This window comes from Lichenostomus cassidix, chromosome 1 (assembly GCF_008360975.1).
Source record: "Lichenostomus cassidix isolate B80296 chromosome 1, HeHo_3.0, whole genome shotgun sequence".
In the NCBI taxonomy this organism is placed as follows: domain Eukaryota; kingdom Metazoa; phylum Chordata; class Aves; order Passeriformes; family Meliphagidae; genus Lichenostomus; species Lichenostomus cassidix.
Window position 1 is genome coordinate 85,786,721 of NC_139479.1, and position 18,351 is coordinate 85,805,071.

At 41.8% G+C, this 18,351-nt stretch overlaps 1 protein-coding gene across 1 annotated transcript; it reads right to left on the reverse strand.

Moving 5' to 3' along the window:
• Positions 1-574: 574 nt before the first annotated feature.
• On the reverse strand, positions 575-17,143 carry LOC146445084 (DNA dC->dU-editing enzyme APOBEC-3F-like). The gene is made up of 9 exons (XM_085049708.1): positions 16,524-17,143; positions 12,668-13,080; positions 11,996-12,114; positions 10,471-10,483; positions 4,253-4,393; positions 2,828-2,852; positions 2,056-2,447; positions 785-900; positions 575-580 (listed from the first exon to the last, which is right to left on the reverse strand). Exons 1-9 carry the CDS (start codon positions 16,580-16,582, stop codon positions 575-577), a joined length of 1,284 nt encoding a protein of 427 aa, XP_084905834.1. The 5' UTR covers positions 16,583-17,143.
• Between the last annotated feature and the right edge of the window lie 1,208 nt (positions 17,144-18,351).

An 18,351-nucleotide genomic window follows, 5' to 3' on the forward strand; every position in this document is an offset into this window, starting at 1 on the left:
AAATAAAACAAGGCATTTATACATCCTACAAACAGGTTAGTTCTGTGCCTGTGACTCTGAGTTCCTGCAGTTGTGTGCACCCCTTCCTCTGCCTTCTGCCATCCATTCTGCAGACAGGGATCAGCTCAAGCCCGAGCTGGCTAGCCCCACAAAGGGTGGCTGAGCCCCGCAGTTAACTCCAGACCTGCTCTTCTCTCCTGTTCAGCAGACCCCTTATCTTTCTTGTAGTGTAGGATATCAGGCCGTACAAATAACTTCTGCAGTCACATGGGTTGCAAGAAATAGGGAAAGCAGGTCTTGGTCATATGATACTCTTATGTGTAAACTCTGATCCTGAAAGTAAATCCACCCATCTGGGCTTTTGAACTCGCTCAGAACTTAAATCCATGGCCCTGCCCTGAGAGGCAAAAAGAGAATACTTGAATCATGATTACAGAGCTGAATGAGCTGTTGGAGTCAAATAACTCTGGTAAGCAGCAAGCTAATGAACAGGTAGCTGATTCACGCAAAGGGTTGAAATAAGTACCCTTGCCTTAATTAAAATCTGAGAGTACTTCTGAATCTCTTCTCTTCTCTACTCCTGCCACAGAGTCACAATGTAGCAACATAGTTCTTTGGCAATCTTTCGCCTTTCTGGCCCTCTGCTAATGCAGCATCAACCCCATGCTTATTTTTCCTACTATCCTTTCTGCTAACACCATTGCCAGGGTCATTCAAACCATCTTTTCCTCGGTTTTTTTGCACAAATTTTCACTCTTTGTGTTTTCTTCAGGTGTCTACTAACCAAAATGATATCGAGTTCTCTGCAATTCCGATCGATGTCTACCTTGAAGTCCTGGGGCGAATAATCATTGTCTCCAGGTTGGTATGCAACAAAATTTCTCCAGCAGTTAGTGTAATCTAAGAAGAGAGATACCCAGTCACTCTTGATGAAAGGATGCCCAGCTCTTTCTTCATTCACATGTCAGTGAGTCACTTGTTTCACAGTAAGAACACAGTAAAGGACGAAGATATTCATGCAAGGGATACACAAATAACTATACAAATAAGTTAGTGGAAAGGGGAACCAAAACTCTGCAGACAGCAATATGTCTAAAAAAGAATTGCCAGAGAGACAAATTGATCATTGTGGTGGCTTGGACAATCCTTATCACAAATAGTATACCAAGGCAAAAAGCCAGAGCATGTTTGCCAAGAGAGAAGGAATTAGGGAATGGCAGAACTGAACAGGGAAGTGGGACACAGTCAGAGCAGGTCAGCCTCTCCCTTTGGGAGCCTTGTGCTTGAGAACACAGCTTTGGTAAGACAAGTTGCTTCAATCATGAATCTGTCTGACTTATCTCAATGATTAGGGAAAACCTGGAGTGAACACTAACATTAGCAGTTTCATATTCATCTTACTGTTGATAGGGTGGCCAGAGCATCTGTCAGTGCTCTGCTGGTATAATCCCAGAGACATTATCCCCAAGATGAGCAATGTCCTTTAAGATCACATTTGACCTGGTGGGTTTTGTAGCTGCACACTCCAGAGGTAAGTTCATCTCTTCAAATGTACATTCCTTTTTGTAAGCTGCTTGTCTGGACTATTTTTACAGCCAAATGTCACCAGGCAAGCAAGATATACACACACATAAAAAGGCACACGTGCAAGACATGTCTTCTGTAATGCATCATTTGAAAGTCTCCTTTAGACAAGTTTCCTTCTCTTCTCCAGCCACCAAAGGAAGCCAATTGTTTGATGCAGCTGGCAAGCTGATTTGCATGTGTATTCTAGGAGGGACAGGTTCTGTCTTATGCCCAGGACTTTTCACTGTGTATAAAGGAGGTGTGGATGGCTAGAGAAGCCTCTAACTCTCCATGTTCAGCTTAGCAAGAGGAAATGACCACGCTTGTCCTGCTGCTGTATAGGGCTGGGGAAGAAACAAGGCAGAAGACAGTGACATTTTTGCACTCACTAGTCCTCCCCAAAGCCAGTCATCCCCTCTATTACAAACCAAGAGTGCACATAATCCCAGAACTTTTAATCTGCGCTTAGATGAAGTGTAGTTGGGTTACCTTCAACATTCATGATATGTATAGTGACTCTGTGGGTCACCAGGTTGCGGAGACCTTGTCGGTTACGGGGGTCGTGGTGCCGGAACAGGTTGGCTGCATATATTTTCAGGGTCACGTTAGGGTGTGACCTCAGGAACTCCAGAATCCTTTCGGAGCAATCTCCACAGGGACTAGTTGAGAGGAACCAGGTGATGGAGCAAGGAACTTGTGGCCTGTTATTGAAATGATTTTCCAAGAAGTTGACTTCAGCATGTTGCTCAGGATTGTTTGAGCACCAGTTCCTCCAGACAGCATGTCCTCCACTCCACCTGATTTCGTACAGCAGGTACACTCTCCACCTATGTTGGCTAGGTGAATAACTGCTTAGGAAGTCTCCTGGCTCCATCTCCCACCTGAGGAAGAGTACCAGCAGTACTGTGATCCCAACACTTCAGTGATATTTGGTCCCACTGTGCATTGCCTGCTCTCAATATCAGCCAGGCGTCCCACTCCCAGCTTTTCCCAGAAATGAGCAGCTTGAAGAATGTTGCCATTTAGCGATCTAAATCTAGAATTTGATGAAGACTTCAGAACACCCCCAGCAGCTCCTTGAGAACTGTTGGGTGGGTAAGCAACCTTGTCACCACTCAGAGATCAGCACCAGTCAAAGCAGTAAGACAACTGGAAAGGAAGACTGAGGAAAGGGACAGTAAGAATAAAACAAGGCACAAGGCTCTCTCTGGAATAGCCACGGAGCTCAGGCAGAAGTCAGTGATTGAGCCACATCTCTTACCCTTGGTGGTTCTTTCTCGAGGGATCTATATAGAAAAAATTTGTGAGTCACTGAGAATATCAGGTCAGAAAATAAAATTTCCTCTACACTTTCTGTCCAGACCCCTTTCAGTCTATACACTCCCTGCCAAATCTCTTTTCTCTAAAAGAGCCTAATTAGTAATCACTGCACAGGGAGACAGGCACTCTGGGATGCAGGAGGTGTGGATTCCAACCTGGAAGTTGAACTTGATGGTTGTTTAAACTATGTTGTGCATGAACCCTTGCTCAGTTTTGTGCATTATGGGTGATTGTGTAAACACTCAAGTTTAAATTAATTTACTTTGGCAGTACTGCATCTGTTTTTCCCTGACTAATCAAAGATCAGAATCAAATCTCTTATCCCTTTAAATCTTCCAAACCACTTCTACAAGACAGGCAAAATTTGAGCCATTTTCCCATTGGTGCTCATAATTTTGGCAATCTAGACAAAAGCATTTTCACAACCAATTTCCTTTCTTCACTTTCTTCACTTTTTCAATAACTAAAAAAATATCAGTGCCAAGGAAAAAATACCAGTACAGAAAGGAGGGTGATTTCCGACTAACAAATACATACAGGGTGGCAACACAGACCTGCCTGATTATGCCCAATTTGTCTCTCATGGTGGCAAGCAACTTTGACCCCATGACTCATTCATCCCTGCCCACCTGAGGGTCTAGAGGAAAACAATTGTGATCAAGGCCACTTATTTATTTTGTAAAAATCCACTGACAGAAAATTTAAGGATCTAGGAACCATCATTTTATTTGATAAAATAATGAATTTAATTTTTTCAGTCTTCAAGTGTATATAAAATGAGAATAATTAATTTTCTTTTATATATATATTATAGATAACATAATTTTTTAAATTTACTTAGAATTAAGATACTAAAGGCATTTTTCGGCAGCTTAGCTCTTTAAGATGGGAAATTATGAATTATACAGAGTGAAATGACATTTTAGCAGGAATAAAATAGTTTTCCACATCAACAGAGACATGATCAAGTCCTTGCACAGCCTTATTGCCCTGATTCTTTATGAAGAATATTCTAGTTATTTATCACAATGAAAATAAAATAGATGAATAGAAAAGCTAACTAAGTTGCTCCATCCTTAAAAGTCTTTGACATCTCTTTCCACAGTAAACTTATTTTTGGATTTTGAATTCTTCCTGTCATACCAAGGTTAACAAAATTATATCAATATTTTGAAGCTGGACCTAAGACTCAAGATATGGTAATGTATTCAAAGACATAAAACACAAATCCACAACAGTCCTTGTGTATCCTCACGTGCCAACAAAACACATTTGTGTGTAGCTCCAGCTCTTTAGATATAACTATAGTAAATATCTACACTTGAATGTGGGGTAATAAGCCTGTCTTTCGCATAAATGTACTTACCTCTGCCACTGGCAGCAGCCATGGGGATTTCTGGATTTGTGTGTTGCTTCCTGGGACACTGGTGTGCCTTTATTAGTCTTACATTTGTTTCGGTTTCAATTCCTGAGTCAGAACACTGATCTTTGGGCCTCATTAATGCTGCTCATCTAAGTTTCTTCATGCTTACTTGCACTACCCCACTGGCTGAAGCTGAAAGCAAGTTTCTGGCAGCAAATAACTGCAAATGGGGGTGATCCCATTCAGAAATCTGGCCTGGAATACAAAGTTACATTCCAGAAGCTGAAATTAACAGGTGAGCCACTTTTTTGCGGTGCAGACAGAAATTACATTTCTTTGTTACCTCCAGTTCCAGAACAGCAAACAGATCTCCTCTAGTCACCCCAACGCAACAGGAGACAAAAGCAGGCACACAGATGGCATCAAGACACATAGCTGTGGCATGGAATGGCACTTTTCTGGCACCCAGATGCCACGAGGAAGTTGGACAGAACCCAACGGAGAGAGGGAAACAGGAGCCATCCATCATGCACAAAAGCCTGTGAGGCTGTGGAACTCCAGCAGGTGGTGGTGGTTACTGCCTTTTCCCTTCACGGGGGCTCTCCTGTGGAGTTCCAAGGATCACACACACCCCCTGGAGCCTGGGTGCTCACATAATCAAGGAAGATATTCCAAGTGTGTGACCAGTGAGCTGTGGTCAGCGGCTGGGCAGCCACTCTCAGGCTAACTGTAAGCAAGCTGCCCAGCATGCAGGAGAGTTTCGGCAGGAGACGCCTTGCTGTGAGGGAACACCCAAACATTTTTGAAATACCACAGCTGAGAAGAGCTCTGTACTCACGTGGACACCCTGAGAACAAGACCTGAGCCACTTGCAGAGTATCTGCAGCAGCTTTTGCTCATGATATTAGTTCACTGATGTAACTAGAAAGGACATTTTCCAGTGCCCTGAGAAATCTGCTCAGCATTATGAACTGGGCATCACCTTCCTGTGATCAGTTCTGTAACTCACACAAGACGCAGCAAAAGAATATTTGCCATTTAGTCTAAAAAATTACTGAAATAATGCTAGTTTCTAGTGAGAATATTTCCTCTGACTGACACACCCAAAACTGGCTAGCAGAGGAACGGGATTACAAAAGGATTTTTCATATAGCTCAGGTAGAATCAGTCTCTGTGTCTTACAGTTTTTTCTGGTTTCGTGACACAATTATTTTGTGGTCTGATGAAAGCTGTAGCAATGGATCCCTGGACAGAGCCATTGCCTTCCTTGGTGCCAAGCCTGGTGTAGGATTGTAAATCTAAGGGAGTGATTTATTTGTATTCTCTGCAGCAAGCTCGCAGTATTCTATTGTCAAAAAGTATCCAGTTTTCTGCCAGGGCAGGAAAAAACAGACGAGTGCATGAACAGTGGAGTTCAGAGGGAGGAGGGATTCAGGCACTGGCAGGACTCTCTGTCAAGGGAAAGAATCTTTGTGGCAGCTCATCAGGCAGTGCCAACACTGAGTCTGCCCTCGGGTCTCTGCTGCTGCAAGGTCACTCCTCACTTCTCAGCACAGAATTGTTCCCGAGTGGTTGCACTATATCACAACATAGAAAAGTGAAGGGGATCAACTCAAACACTCAGAGGTTCTTGAAACAAAAATGTGATTGACTAATGTGGTTTTGCATTCGTGGACATGGTCCTCAGTGAGACCAGGAATGCTTTGATGCTGTAGCACTCTCTTCACTGCCCTCTCCTTGCACTAGGTATTTACAAATAAGCAAGTGTGAATTTGGCTTAGAGATGATTAGTCTGATCTGCAAGCTATGGCTTGATCAGCAGCAGTAGTTCCTGATGGAAAACCACCAATGTGCCACAGAAAGTGGAGAGAGAAAAATGAATGCAAGCAGGGGGCAGGGAATTAGCAATACAACATTTTCAGGTGTTTCCAGGAAGCTGAATGTACTGTATGAGATGGTGGAAAGCCAAAAAACCCCACAAACAAACAAACAAACAACAAAAACAAAGCAAAAAAAAAAAAAAAACAAAAACAAAACAACACCCCCCAAAAAAAAAAAAAAACAAAAAAAAACCACCCCACAAATTGGAAATATTGCTCTGTTAGTCCTGTCAGCCTAATGTGAGAAGAAGAATTCCTTCCAAATTCGGCAGTTGCTTTAACCCTAATAAAATCAGAAAGGCGAGGTTGCCACACAAGTTAATTTTGGTACTTCTAGAAGAACTTGCACATTCTGTTTATGGACACCATACTTCAGTGAGTCAAGAGGAGGATAACAACCTCTGGAAGGATCATATAACTAGGTGGGGATCCTGTTTCTTGGTTTTTATGAGCAACCAGCAGTAATCCAGTACATCTTTAAATTGCTGCGTGTCTATAGCAAGGGTTATCTATATAGATGGGGCCCCATATTGCTAGAAAAAACTGTGGCACAGATTTTTATTCTACTTCTCATGCAGTCAATTATGCCCCCTTACAGAAGTTGCTTAAGGTAATGTTAGAGATAAATGTGAAGGTGGTTTGTGATGCTGAACTATTGGTAAAGTCTGAATATATCTCAACCACTTCCAGCAAATGGAATTTTTTTAATAACCACCACCTTCATATGAATGCCTCATGAACCTGAAAGCATTTTGGAGGAGCATACACAGCAAAGCTTAAATAGAACGGTGGACACACACCCACCCATGACTCCTTTAAACACCAGATTCCTTAGACCTTCATGGGAATGTCCACTTCGGGGGTGGTACAGCCATGCTGTATACATATCACCAGATTCACCAGGGAAAACAATCTAGAAGTTTCACAGTTTCTTCAGAACACTTCACAAAGAGCCTCCAGGGTGCACACTAAGTGATAGAGAGGTGGACAGAGCCGTAGGGAGCTAAGTTCCTGCAGAGGTCTCCCAGGAAAGAGATTGCAGCACAACAGCTCTGCATCATGACTGTTATAGAGGTGTTTGCTGATGTGCCACTCCCTTTCCTCAAAGGGCTTTTAGCTTATCTGACACTCGAAACCCAAGATGAGCATCTGGCAACAAATCTGAACTGAGAGAGAGTCCTAGAAACGGAAATATATGGAAGATATTAGGGAAGATGGACAGCTTAGAGAAGAAAGAGGAGCACAGAAGGAAAGTTAAATCAGACATCAAAGAAGAGGAAAAAGGACGAGGTTTGAATCAGCTAAGATCCCAATTTGCAAATCTCTGAGGATTTTACAGGTTCTGAGCTTTTTATTCTCTGGCTGAATGATCTATTGGAAAGAGGTGAGAATCACCAAGTGGAAGTCTGGAAGCAAAGAGGAAGGTTAAATTTAAATGTGACAAAAGCCTGGGCCTTATACCACGGAGGCTTAAGTCTCAACCTCCACCTACAGGCTGCCTCCTGGACTTAATTCGAAATGGTAAATCCTGTGTTAGTTCAAGTGTTCTGCTGCTGACACATTTGACAGTAAAAGGAAATTTCACTGTATGTTTACTCGGATTTAATGGAGTTTTCTCAGTAGGTATCTACATTTTTTATGGAAAGAAAAACCACATAGAGTCTTTTGAGATTTATTCTGAGACTTCCACATTTAAAAAAGGCTAAAATGTGTCTGTGTATGAACCCATATGTATGAATTCACTCTTATGAAGATATTTACAGATATTTACATATATGTGTACGTACAATAATGCCATAGTGGATATAAAAACAAGTTTGTAGGTACACAAATACATCTCCTTGGCAGCACATTACTTTGCAACTCTGATAAGCACACCCACCCATGGCTCTTTTCTCTCTCCCAGTACCTTTGCTTTCATTTCTTCTGCACGCTGCACAGTCACCATGCTTTACTGGGACTTTTGCTCAGCCTCCAACGTGGAAACCGAAACTAAGAGATTAAGATAGCTGGTGCCACCCTGGCACTGCTGGGTGAGTTTTATGAGGCTGAGTATGAACAGTGAAATGGAATGGCAGCCAGCCATGAGGATGTGCAGCAGCCATGAGGATGAGCTCTGATCCAGGCAAAGTGAAAAATAATTGGCTGGTGGGAAGGACTTACCTGCATGCTGACTTCAGTAACAAAACGTCCTGATATCCTTGTAATATAATTCTTTCACATTAACTGGTGATCTTGTACAAATCAAAGAATTTCCCAGATCATCAAAGACACTTCATAAGGAATCAGTGTGGGGGAAAAAAAAAAGGTGCAAGTGAACACATCTGTATTTTGGAATATGTTTTTCTACTCTAAGCAGTCCTTCTAAAAGTCTTCTCACACTGCTTTGAATCACAGGAGCTCTGTATTTATCTGATTTTACCTCATTTCTATGTCTTTGTTTCAATGCATGTTTTGTCAAAGCACTGAGCAGAACAGTAAGTACCCCAAACCCGGTGGGGATTGTGTCTGTGGTCTGCTTGAGAGCCTGAGTCAGTCACCACAAAACTGGCTCAGCTTAAATGTGAGAGGGACAACATAACCAGGTGGACTTCACCTGAGAGAAAGCAATGATTTTCTATAGGTTGTGCCAAGGAAAGTGTTCAGAGCAGCTCTATAAACTTTCAGCTCTGAGATTTTCTTTTCCAAGCACTCAGGGATTGCTCAGTGACAACCATATATGGTTAAACTCTCCCCAAAATTCACCTGGAAGCTGTAGCTCCCATGTGAGCTAAAACCTCCATCAAAAGCAGAAAACATCCACCAGAACCAGGCATCATGACTATTGGGCACCATCAAGCATGGAGTTAATTGTCTTCATAGCAGTCCATACTAAACATATTAGCTCCTGGGCCATCTGTGGGCAGTGTGTCAGTGGAAGCCACAAGTGAGGGCGGTCAAGATAACCAATTTTTTTTTTTAAAAAAAGTCCTGAGCAGCACAGACCATAGTAGTTTTTTTTGGTTTTTACTGTGAAAACAATTTTGGGTTCTTCCTTGCTCATGACCTTGGAATGTCACAAGCTTGCTTTGCTAAGACAAGAGTGGTAAGACAAGGCCAACAGGACAGTGTAAACAAGAACAAAGGAAAATGAGCCTTGGCACAGACAGGAGATCAACAAGCTACAGAACCACCCCCAAGGATGCTGGGAAGGTTGCACTGTGATATTGTTTTGTCTGGCAGCCTGTGCCAACAACTAGTTACACTGGAGAATGAACGGGCAAACTTGGTCCACTTTAAAAATTTTGCTCAGCAGTTTCACATTGTCTGTGTTTCTCTTTCCCATCCTCCCGTAACAACTTGTATGACCAGCTTTCTCTGCCTCTTTAAAAACACCTTAAAAGCACAAGGAGTTCCAGAGGATTCATCTAGTGGCCCAAGTCCAGGATGGACTTGCAAATAAAAATACTTTTGTACACCTTTTAGCTATCTGAGTGGAGATGCTGGAATGCAATGACCATGGATACTGTAATTATCCTTCCATACCTCTTGGTCAATGGAGGATTTGCTTTTGTTCAACAGAGCATCTGTGGATTTTTGAAATTGCTTTTTAAAATCAAGTGCTGCTGTCAGTTATGTGTTATAGCTCCCACTGAGAGAGTGGAACATCCTCCAGGTTAGCAGAGTTTTCCAAATGCAGATTGGTGTTTCAGTGATTAATGATGGGACATTAGTATGGCAAGAACTGACACTTACTCTGATTAATTGATCAGTTTAAAACAGAGACAAGTGCTTATTTACACAGCTAACTATAGAGAGGGTTAACTATGGAGAAAGTTATTCTGATAATTACCAGGTCCTGAGAGGGTGGTCCTGGACCACCTGCTCTGAGGTAGCCAATGTTTGGGATACCCTTGGGCTAAATTAAGGTAAAACAACACCAAGAATTAATTAGAAAGTTTTATTTATATAGGCCACAGCAATTTAAACTAGGATAGTTTCAACAGCCTGTAGCAGCAACAACTTAAACATTTCTGAACAGCCTGGAGATTAAACTTTTCTGTACAACGTGTGGCGACAGCAGCCTTGGAACTGCCTGTGGCAGCACTGAACTAAACTTTTAAGCAGAGGAAGAAAGGAAGAAGGAAAGATAGGAAAATACACTGTGGAAAAAAACAGCTTCCCTTGAGCAGCTGTGCATCCTCCTTCTATTGTTTTGGTTTCTTGCTTCTGTTGATGCTAAAATTCTCATGGGTACAAACTGATTGTGTCAAGGTCGATGCCTGTGAGGAGAAGGGAGTTGGACTTGATGATCCTTTTGGATCCCTTTCAACTTGAGATATTCTGTGGTTCTTTGATTCTATACATAAACACCCTGAAATGGAAATAGAGATACGACATTTAGATCTTCCAACTGCACTTTGAACCTGCTGTGATTTGAAACAGACATAGCAGAAGCAGTCTTATTAGTTGTAATAGCCCAGGATGTTACTTTTCCACATATGCCATATAAAATGGATTTCCCAAATAACCCATTTAGCCATAGATTTCTTTCACTCTCATTCACTAAATATAGCATTTGTCAGAAAATTCTAATACACTGAAATCAAAATGCTGCAGCACTTATATTAGTTTTGTTAGGGGTTTTTAAAATACAAATTAAAAGTCCTTCCAGACCAAGGATGTGGACCTATTCATTCAAGCAGGGTCTCTTGTCTTCAGGGACACAAACTGTCAACACTTTTGTTGAACACACCCTCTCTTCTCTCTCCTGCCTTTCAGGAGATCTGGCACAAAACAAAAACAAAGGTTGAATCTTCCCAGGGTACAGACATTTCGTTTTGAACAGCTTTTCTCATCTCACAGAAGCTGTACCCTTCCAACCAGTCACAGAAGCTACTGAATGGAATCTGGAAGGGACTTTAATGAAGTATACAGGGGTTCAGTGACTATCAGACCACAGCAGACAGTGACAGAAAGGGGCTGAGTAGCATCATTTGGCAAACTGAAACCTATGGTCAGATCCAGGTTAGAAAGTAATCTTTTGTGGCGAGTTTCTGGGATGAGACTGGAGTTCCAGGTAAAAATCAAGGAATTTCCCACTTTGGAGCCCAAAGGGGAAAAACTGCACCCTTAGCTTTTCCTTCATACTATGATGGAAGAATATCCATAGTGCTTCTCTCCCAGTGGGACAGGATAGTTCCCATCATTTTACCATATTACTTTTTTCAAAAGCCTCCTGCAGTACCCTTTAAAATCCAGCTAGGTGTAAACTAGAGCTAGATGTGAACAAGAGCTTCTTTCCTGCTCTTTACAGCTCAGTTGCCCTAAACTGCAAATCATTTAATGTGATTCCCTCTGTTGCCTTCCTCTGGTCCTAAAATTATGAGCTAGACACAGTTAATGGGATAAAAGGGGTTTTACCTCAGTATTTATTAATAAGGATTTTTATGGCACACAATTTGTCAAGGTGGAAAGCACAGAAATGCACACACTATACAACGTCTTTACAATTTTTACAGACATTGCAAATCAGCATATCTGACAAGGATCCCCCAATAGGAAGCTTAATAAAATGGTGTGATACCCCTCTATTCTAAAGATTTCTCCCCCAGATGAGGCTTGAGCCCAGTTTACAAAATATATTCCAGAGAGAAAGCTTCAATCAAGGTTGAAATCTCAGTTTCTTAAGATAGCATAGAGCTTTCTGGCTTCCTACTGAGGGTGTTTGGTCTCCCTGCCTAGCAGAACCCCAGCACTAAGCTAGAATATCAGACTACAAAAATTACAAGTATGTAGGCTAGGGATACAGAGAATATATGAAAGGTATATAAAAAGGAAAAGGCAAAAATCATCAGGCATCACCTCTGTCTCTCAGTGTACTCACCGCAAGGATACGTTTGAGCCTCGAACAATTCTTAGCTATCTCTGATTCAAATTTTTTGGGCGGCCAGGAATCATCATCAACGTGTCCTTGTCTGAATTTCTTCCAACAGTACTTATAGTCTGGAGAAACAGAAGCAAGATGATTAACCTGAGTTTATTCAGATACCCAAGAAGCTCAGGGAAAAAGACTTTTTAAGCTCTTCTTCATGTCCATGTCACAGAGACAGCTTGGCCAGGGATAGGACAGCTGATGGATGCTGTCCACTCCATATTTAGAATCAATGCCACTCACTCTGGGCAATTTTTTTCCCTCCCTTAACTGCAGAGGAGTTCTTCAGCCAGCCTTATCCCAGCAACTGCATTTATTCCCTTAGGACAAGGGAGAAGGACCCTATCTCTCATTCCCTCAGGAGTGCCACAAAGACGGCGAGTCTAAACAAACGAGAATTTCCATACAGATCTGGTTGCTAACGGTCCTGTCCCTCTTCTCCTGCACTATTTAAGCATCTTTTTTCTGGATGTGACTCTCATTCACTGCATGGTGATGGTTGTGCCCCCAGGGAACCTGGGTGGGACACAGGGCACCACAGAAGCAAGCCCGTGCCCAATGCACCCAAGCACAAAGCTCACCAGCTCACCCCTCCCCAGTCCCACAAAGCATGGGAAGCCTTGCCTTTCATTTCCATGACTCTAATTGTTACTCCTGGCAAGCGGTCAAGTGCCCTCAGGCCCGCGCGGTATTCTCTGCGGTCAATGTAGTAGAGCCGTGCTACGCGTATGTCGAGGTTCACATTGGGGTGGCGCTGCAGGAAATCCCATATTTTATAGCAGCATTTCTCACAGGGGCTCCAGGACAGGTACCAGGTCATGTGACAGGTCCTGGAACTTCTCGCCTCAAAGATTTCCTCCAGGAAGTACACTTCCGCATGGCGGTTGTTATAATCATAATTGTAATCTTCATTTCTGAGCCAGTGTATCCAAAAGTTGACGCTCTCACCCCAGCGCAGCTCGCATAGCAGGTATGTCTCCGGTTGAAAATTGGAGGGATCAAATTGTTTTCTTAATGTCTTCCTAGCTATATACATGCTGAAACAGAAGAGAAACTTCAAGGAATCACTGTTTACGACTTTGTTTTCAGTAGTACTCCAGTACATTAAAAAGGGGGAGGGTGGAGGGAATCAGAGGAGAACTAAGAAGGGCAAAACACGAGAAACAACACAAGTGACATGGAGAGGCAGGCACCAGGCAGGGTAAAGGAGCTAAAGGAACCAAACCCTGAACCATTAATCCTCCCCTCGTTTACAGCTGCATGCGGAACTTTCACAGCCTCCTCCTCCGGTGCCTGTCCTCCTCCTCATCAGTGGGAGTATTTCTAAAAGCTCTCTACATTTTTTTATGTGGCAGATATTTTTAACAGGCTTCGAGGTAGCCCTCTTCAATGTAGGGAGCTGCTGTAAATGTTGTAAAAACTAAAAACTAAAAAAAGAAAGTAAATGCACTGATAAACTATGAAGCTGAATATTTCTCCTTACTGGATTCTCGTGCTGTTTGTATTTTCATAAGGATTAGCACAGTTAGCACAATCCTACATGAGAGAAGAAGAAAGAAGTGTTCTATACAAAAAGATACAACTCCCAGGACGGATATTTTCTGAGTCCATAAAGGACTTCTAAATACTGTCAGTTAAGTACCTATACAAAGACTATCAGTGTTGGTTGTGATACTCGTATTTTTATACTCAGTAATTATCCATAATACATAAATAATGAAGTCTCAACATGCTCTTTGTGGCTTTTGTACATTTGCCTTTTATAAAGATTTATATGAGAATTCAGACATATGTTTTTCCACATCAGAATAATTCAGAGTAAATCTAGTAGACAACTGATCAGATTCTGAACACAGAAGCAAAAAGCCTGAAAATTATTTTATAGATTAGTACTCATTAGTAACAAAAACAAGAACAAAAACAAAACCAAAACAAAGAAAAAAGCCACCAAAAAAACCCAGTCTGGACTACCGACAAATGAAACCTTGCAGAAAAAGTAACTGTTGTATTTTCTCTATCTGCATGACTTATCACCTATGTAAAAAAAATCTCATTTATCTGAGTCAGTCAGAAAGCTTTGTCTTCTTACCCTGTCCTCCTTCCTCATCCCAGCCTCCTACACATTAAAATACATATGTGCACAAACCAATTTATAAACCACAGACTGTATCTCTCTTTATCATCTACATGTAAAATCCATTTATATAAAGTAAAGAAACCATGCATGCAGATTTCTTTATCAGACTTTCTATTGAATTTATGTAAATGTAATAACAAATGTAAAGGTCATCAAAGGTTTAATTCTGGTACAGGGATAACTTTTTTATTAAGCATAACTCCTTTAGTATGTTGTTTTAAAAAAACACTAAGAGGGACAAAAGTAAAGCACAGATTCAATTTTTATGCTTTCTCATTTGAAGTGTTAAAAGATATGCATTTTTTTCTATTTATATTATGTTATTTGAAAGTTAATCTAATTTTTACAGAAGGTACCTTTAAGGTTTTGGAAAGCAATATCACAACAGATTACAGAGATCTGATTTATTCAAAGGTGTCTGTAGATGTTGCCATCTGATTATGACATACAAATAAGTTTTGTTTTTTTGGTTTGTTTGTGTGTTTTGTAGATGTTGCCATCTGATTATGACATACAAATAAGTTAAAACTTCCAAGTCTTATTTAAACTGGTCTTAAGCACCCTCTTGCCTGTGTTTTGACCATCAAATATTGAACTTTGGACAAGCTATTGCAACAGGGGCCCTGTGCATATTTTCAGGGACAGAAAGGTATTTCTTTAGAGCAATCTTGAAATACACTAATCTTCAAGATATAGACACCTTAAGGATGTGTTAAGACAAGTGAAATTCATGATGTAATCAACTTTATGCAATGTAACCAAAAGTCTGCATTCTTAGAAACATTTGCTACGGCTACAACTTGCTATTTTTAAATAATAGATTAACAAAGATTTAAACAGCTCTACCAGAAGGACAGAGGAGAAATTTTAAAATCATGATAAAACATTCACACACTATAGAATATATGCAGAAAGGCAGGGTTCATTTTTCTCCCCAAGCCAGATAAGAGAATACTTTAGGTGAACTGTGAGTTTACAGATAAATTGCCCAAAGCCATGCAATCACTTCAATTTTTTTTCAAATTTTTATAGTTACCACCAGCAGTCCTTGCTGTTCAGCATTGTTATGCATGGTACATGTATACACATAGAGCTTAATCCAGAAAAAAACAAGCACAAAACAGCTATTGATACAAATGTGAGACAAAACATATAGTTAGCAAATAATAAAAGGTAAAAAGAAGAAAACAGTATTATTTTTCTTTCTAAATTTGGTTCATCAATCTCATAGAAGTGAACTTGTAATCCCTTCAGAATTTGAGAGCTGCAGAGAAATGCATTGTAAAGTGTGACTAATAATTTGAAAGGTGGATTGTACCCTAAAATGTTTAGAGGAATTAGGGAAGAAAATGGCAGAGGGATGACAGCCAACATAACTGTCTGCTAGGCTTTCTTTTCTTTTCTATTAATACGCAACTGCTATGTAAATGTGCAATAGACCTTGAAAATGTATTGACTGCTTACAAAATACATTTTAAAATGTGATATTTATGTATTTCCTATAGTATTGTCCCATCATCTGTAACTTGAACAGGAATACAATGAGATTATTTTAAAATGCACTCATTTTACAAACACAAGTCCTAAAACTAATATCTCTCTTATTAAAACTCTGTAATAAACATCATTATAGTTATTTAATAATTTTCCTTCTGCTAACACTTTATTAGAAATTGTTTAAAACTCATTGCAAGACAATAATAGCAATAATGATAATGTCTAAAAATACATGAGCATAGATTTGTCAAAACTTCTTTAATCCACTTTTTTTGTCCCTTGCTAATGCTTTGCACAACAGAGGCGCTTCTTTATTAAGCTTTGCATTAAAACTCCCCTCCCTCCCCCCCCCGCCCCCGGAACAGAAAATAGAACAGAAAATGATCTGAGACACTTTATTTTGGGTGAGAACAGCTGTCTCAAGACCTCAAAACTGCCGAGCAAGGAAGAGGTGTTTAAGCCTCTCTTGCAGCCCAGCACTGGGGCAAGCCAGTTCCTTCCTTTGCCCTTTCCCAACACACCCCCATCTTTGCCCTGTTTTCGTCAGTGCCTCTTGTTCCTCGACAGTTCATGGCTCCCGGAACAGCTTTTAAACCAGTGGGAACTTTCCCAACAGGCTCAGCCTTCAGTGCAGCCCCTCATCCCCTGCAGTGGCACTGGGGACAAAGGTCCCACTGAGGTTGGCTGCCACCAGCATCACCCTCGCCCTTCCCCAAGCAAGGCAGAGGCTTTGCACAGACAGAAAACCCAGCAAAGCGAGGGGTGCCCTTGGGGTGAAGCAGCAGCAACAACACAGAGCTGAAGCTGGGGTGGTTTGGTGGTTTTTTGGTCAGCAATTTAATTTACCCTCTGAACTTTCTCCTGCGCATGGCTTCTCCTTTCCCGGTGGACTCCAGTGGTGCCATCCTCCTTTCTGTCCCTGCAGACGGCCAAAGGCAAAGCACACCCCCAGGCTCCGCTGGCACAGGGCGATGAAAGAGGAAACAAGAGAAACAGGAAAACTTTTTCTGACCGGTTGCTGCCTCTTAATGACGTATCAATACATGCCTGCCCCTAGCAGTGCTCTTTCCTCACCCCTTATCTGAGCTGAGTGGGCTGATACACGTTTCCAGTTAAAAAACACTGTACTGAGCAATCTCTCTGAAGCCTGCTTCGAAGTTTCAACAGGATGATAATGTTTCCTAGGCAGAAAGATGTGATTTATTCTTCTGTGTAGGACACCACTCCCAGGGCTGCAGCTTTTCTGTGTGGCGTACAGACCTTTCCTGAAGCACCTGAAGTGAAGCTCAGCTCTGTGGAAAACTCACAGCTTTGTCAAAGATGAAGTGCTCACAAATACCACTCATGAGAGACTTCACTCACACAGTGTCAGCAAAGCTTACCCACCTTCTCTACTAAACCCAGTAGGGTTTCCCCTGAGGTCTTGGACAACGCAGCTGACATGGACTGCACTCACAATAAAATAAAAAAAAATTAAAAGAAACAAAAAAAAGAAATTGGAGAGCTGGAAAAAGAAAAGCTGGACAGAACTTTACTACAATGTACAGACTGTATTTTACCAGCAATCAAGACTGAAAGTAAATTTCTCGATGCTACTTGGGAGCATTTGATTTCTCGGGAGTATTTGAATAGAGGGTGTTAAAGAAAATGGTACAAATAGACAAAGAAGCAGTAATACATTTTAGTTTTGAGATCTCACAGGTAAAAAGAAGCTTGGGAAGCAGAGGAAAAGAAGCCATTTGCTACACCCCAGAGCCAAGGACTACAAGCCTTCTTAGGTGCAGCCAGATAGTGTTGGTTATGGATTGCCAGGTGTTGGTAAGGGTACTGGCAAAACCCTTGCATGGTCCTCCACCAAAAATACTTGGTGTGGACTCTTGAGAGTCAGAGGGTCTTTGAAGCCCTAAAAGAGCCTTAATGCCAACCCCTGCATTGGGACTCTCACACTGAACCCAAACCACTTGAGTTATTTGTGCATGGAAGGATGCAGCTGGCACTAGGGGTACAAGCTGTCAGAGACTGAAATAGCTCATGCCTCAAACATTGATATAAAGTTTTGCTCATTATAACAAGAAGTGTATAAAGAAGCTACAATCAAAGAAGCCTCCCTGAAGATACCTGGTTGGGACTTTGGACTGAGAGTCAAACTGCTGAGATTAGATAAAAGGAAACCTCTTGTTCAGTCATCTCAGGCTGAGGGAAAGGTATGTGTCCACAAAGGCCAAAGCCACCAACTGCACTGAGAATCATCCCTGGCTGAGTTTGGGGTGGGGGCAGAGCACAGCTCACAGAAGCCAGGTTCACACAGACTCCCCCCCCAGCTGAGTGGGGGGAGGAGGTTTGGGGTGCATGGTGTCACCTCTGGTCAGAGGCAATAAACACCCATCATTTGGGGTTCTCTGTTACACAAACTAGCCCAGCTATGGAACCCCTAACCCCACCGGTGAAATTCTCAGGACTTTCACATGACAGGCAGCTGAGGGGGAGTCACAATCCATCACAGACCCCCAAAGTGCTAGGCCTGGCACCAAAGGACTGCATGTGATGCAAGCAGAGTCTGCTGCCAGAGACTGTCCCCTCCCCCGGGGCGACATGCCTGGACGTTGCCCCTGGCCTGAGTGTATATTAACCCATGGCATTCTGTGCTTTCCGGGGAGACCATCGCCACCCAGAA

Coding starts and splice junctions, on each gene's coding strand:
- LOC146445084 (XM_085049708.1), bottom strand. CDS start 16,582: ATGGCACCACTGGAGTCCACCGGGAAAGGAGAAGCCATGCGCAGGAGA. Junction 13,081..16,523: donor CGCAGGAGAAAGTTCAGAGG/GTAAATTAAATT, acceptor CTTCTGTTTCAG/CATGTATATAGCTAGGAAGA. Junction 901..2,055: donor ACATATCATGAATGTTGAAG/GTAACCCAACTA, acceptor CTCTCTTCTTAG/ATTACACTAACTGCTGGAGA.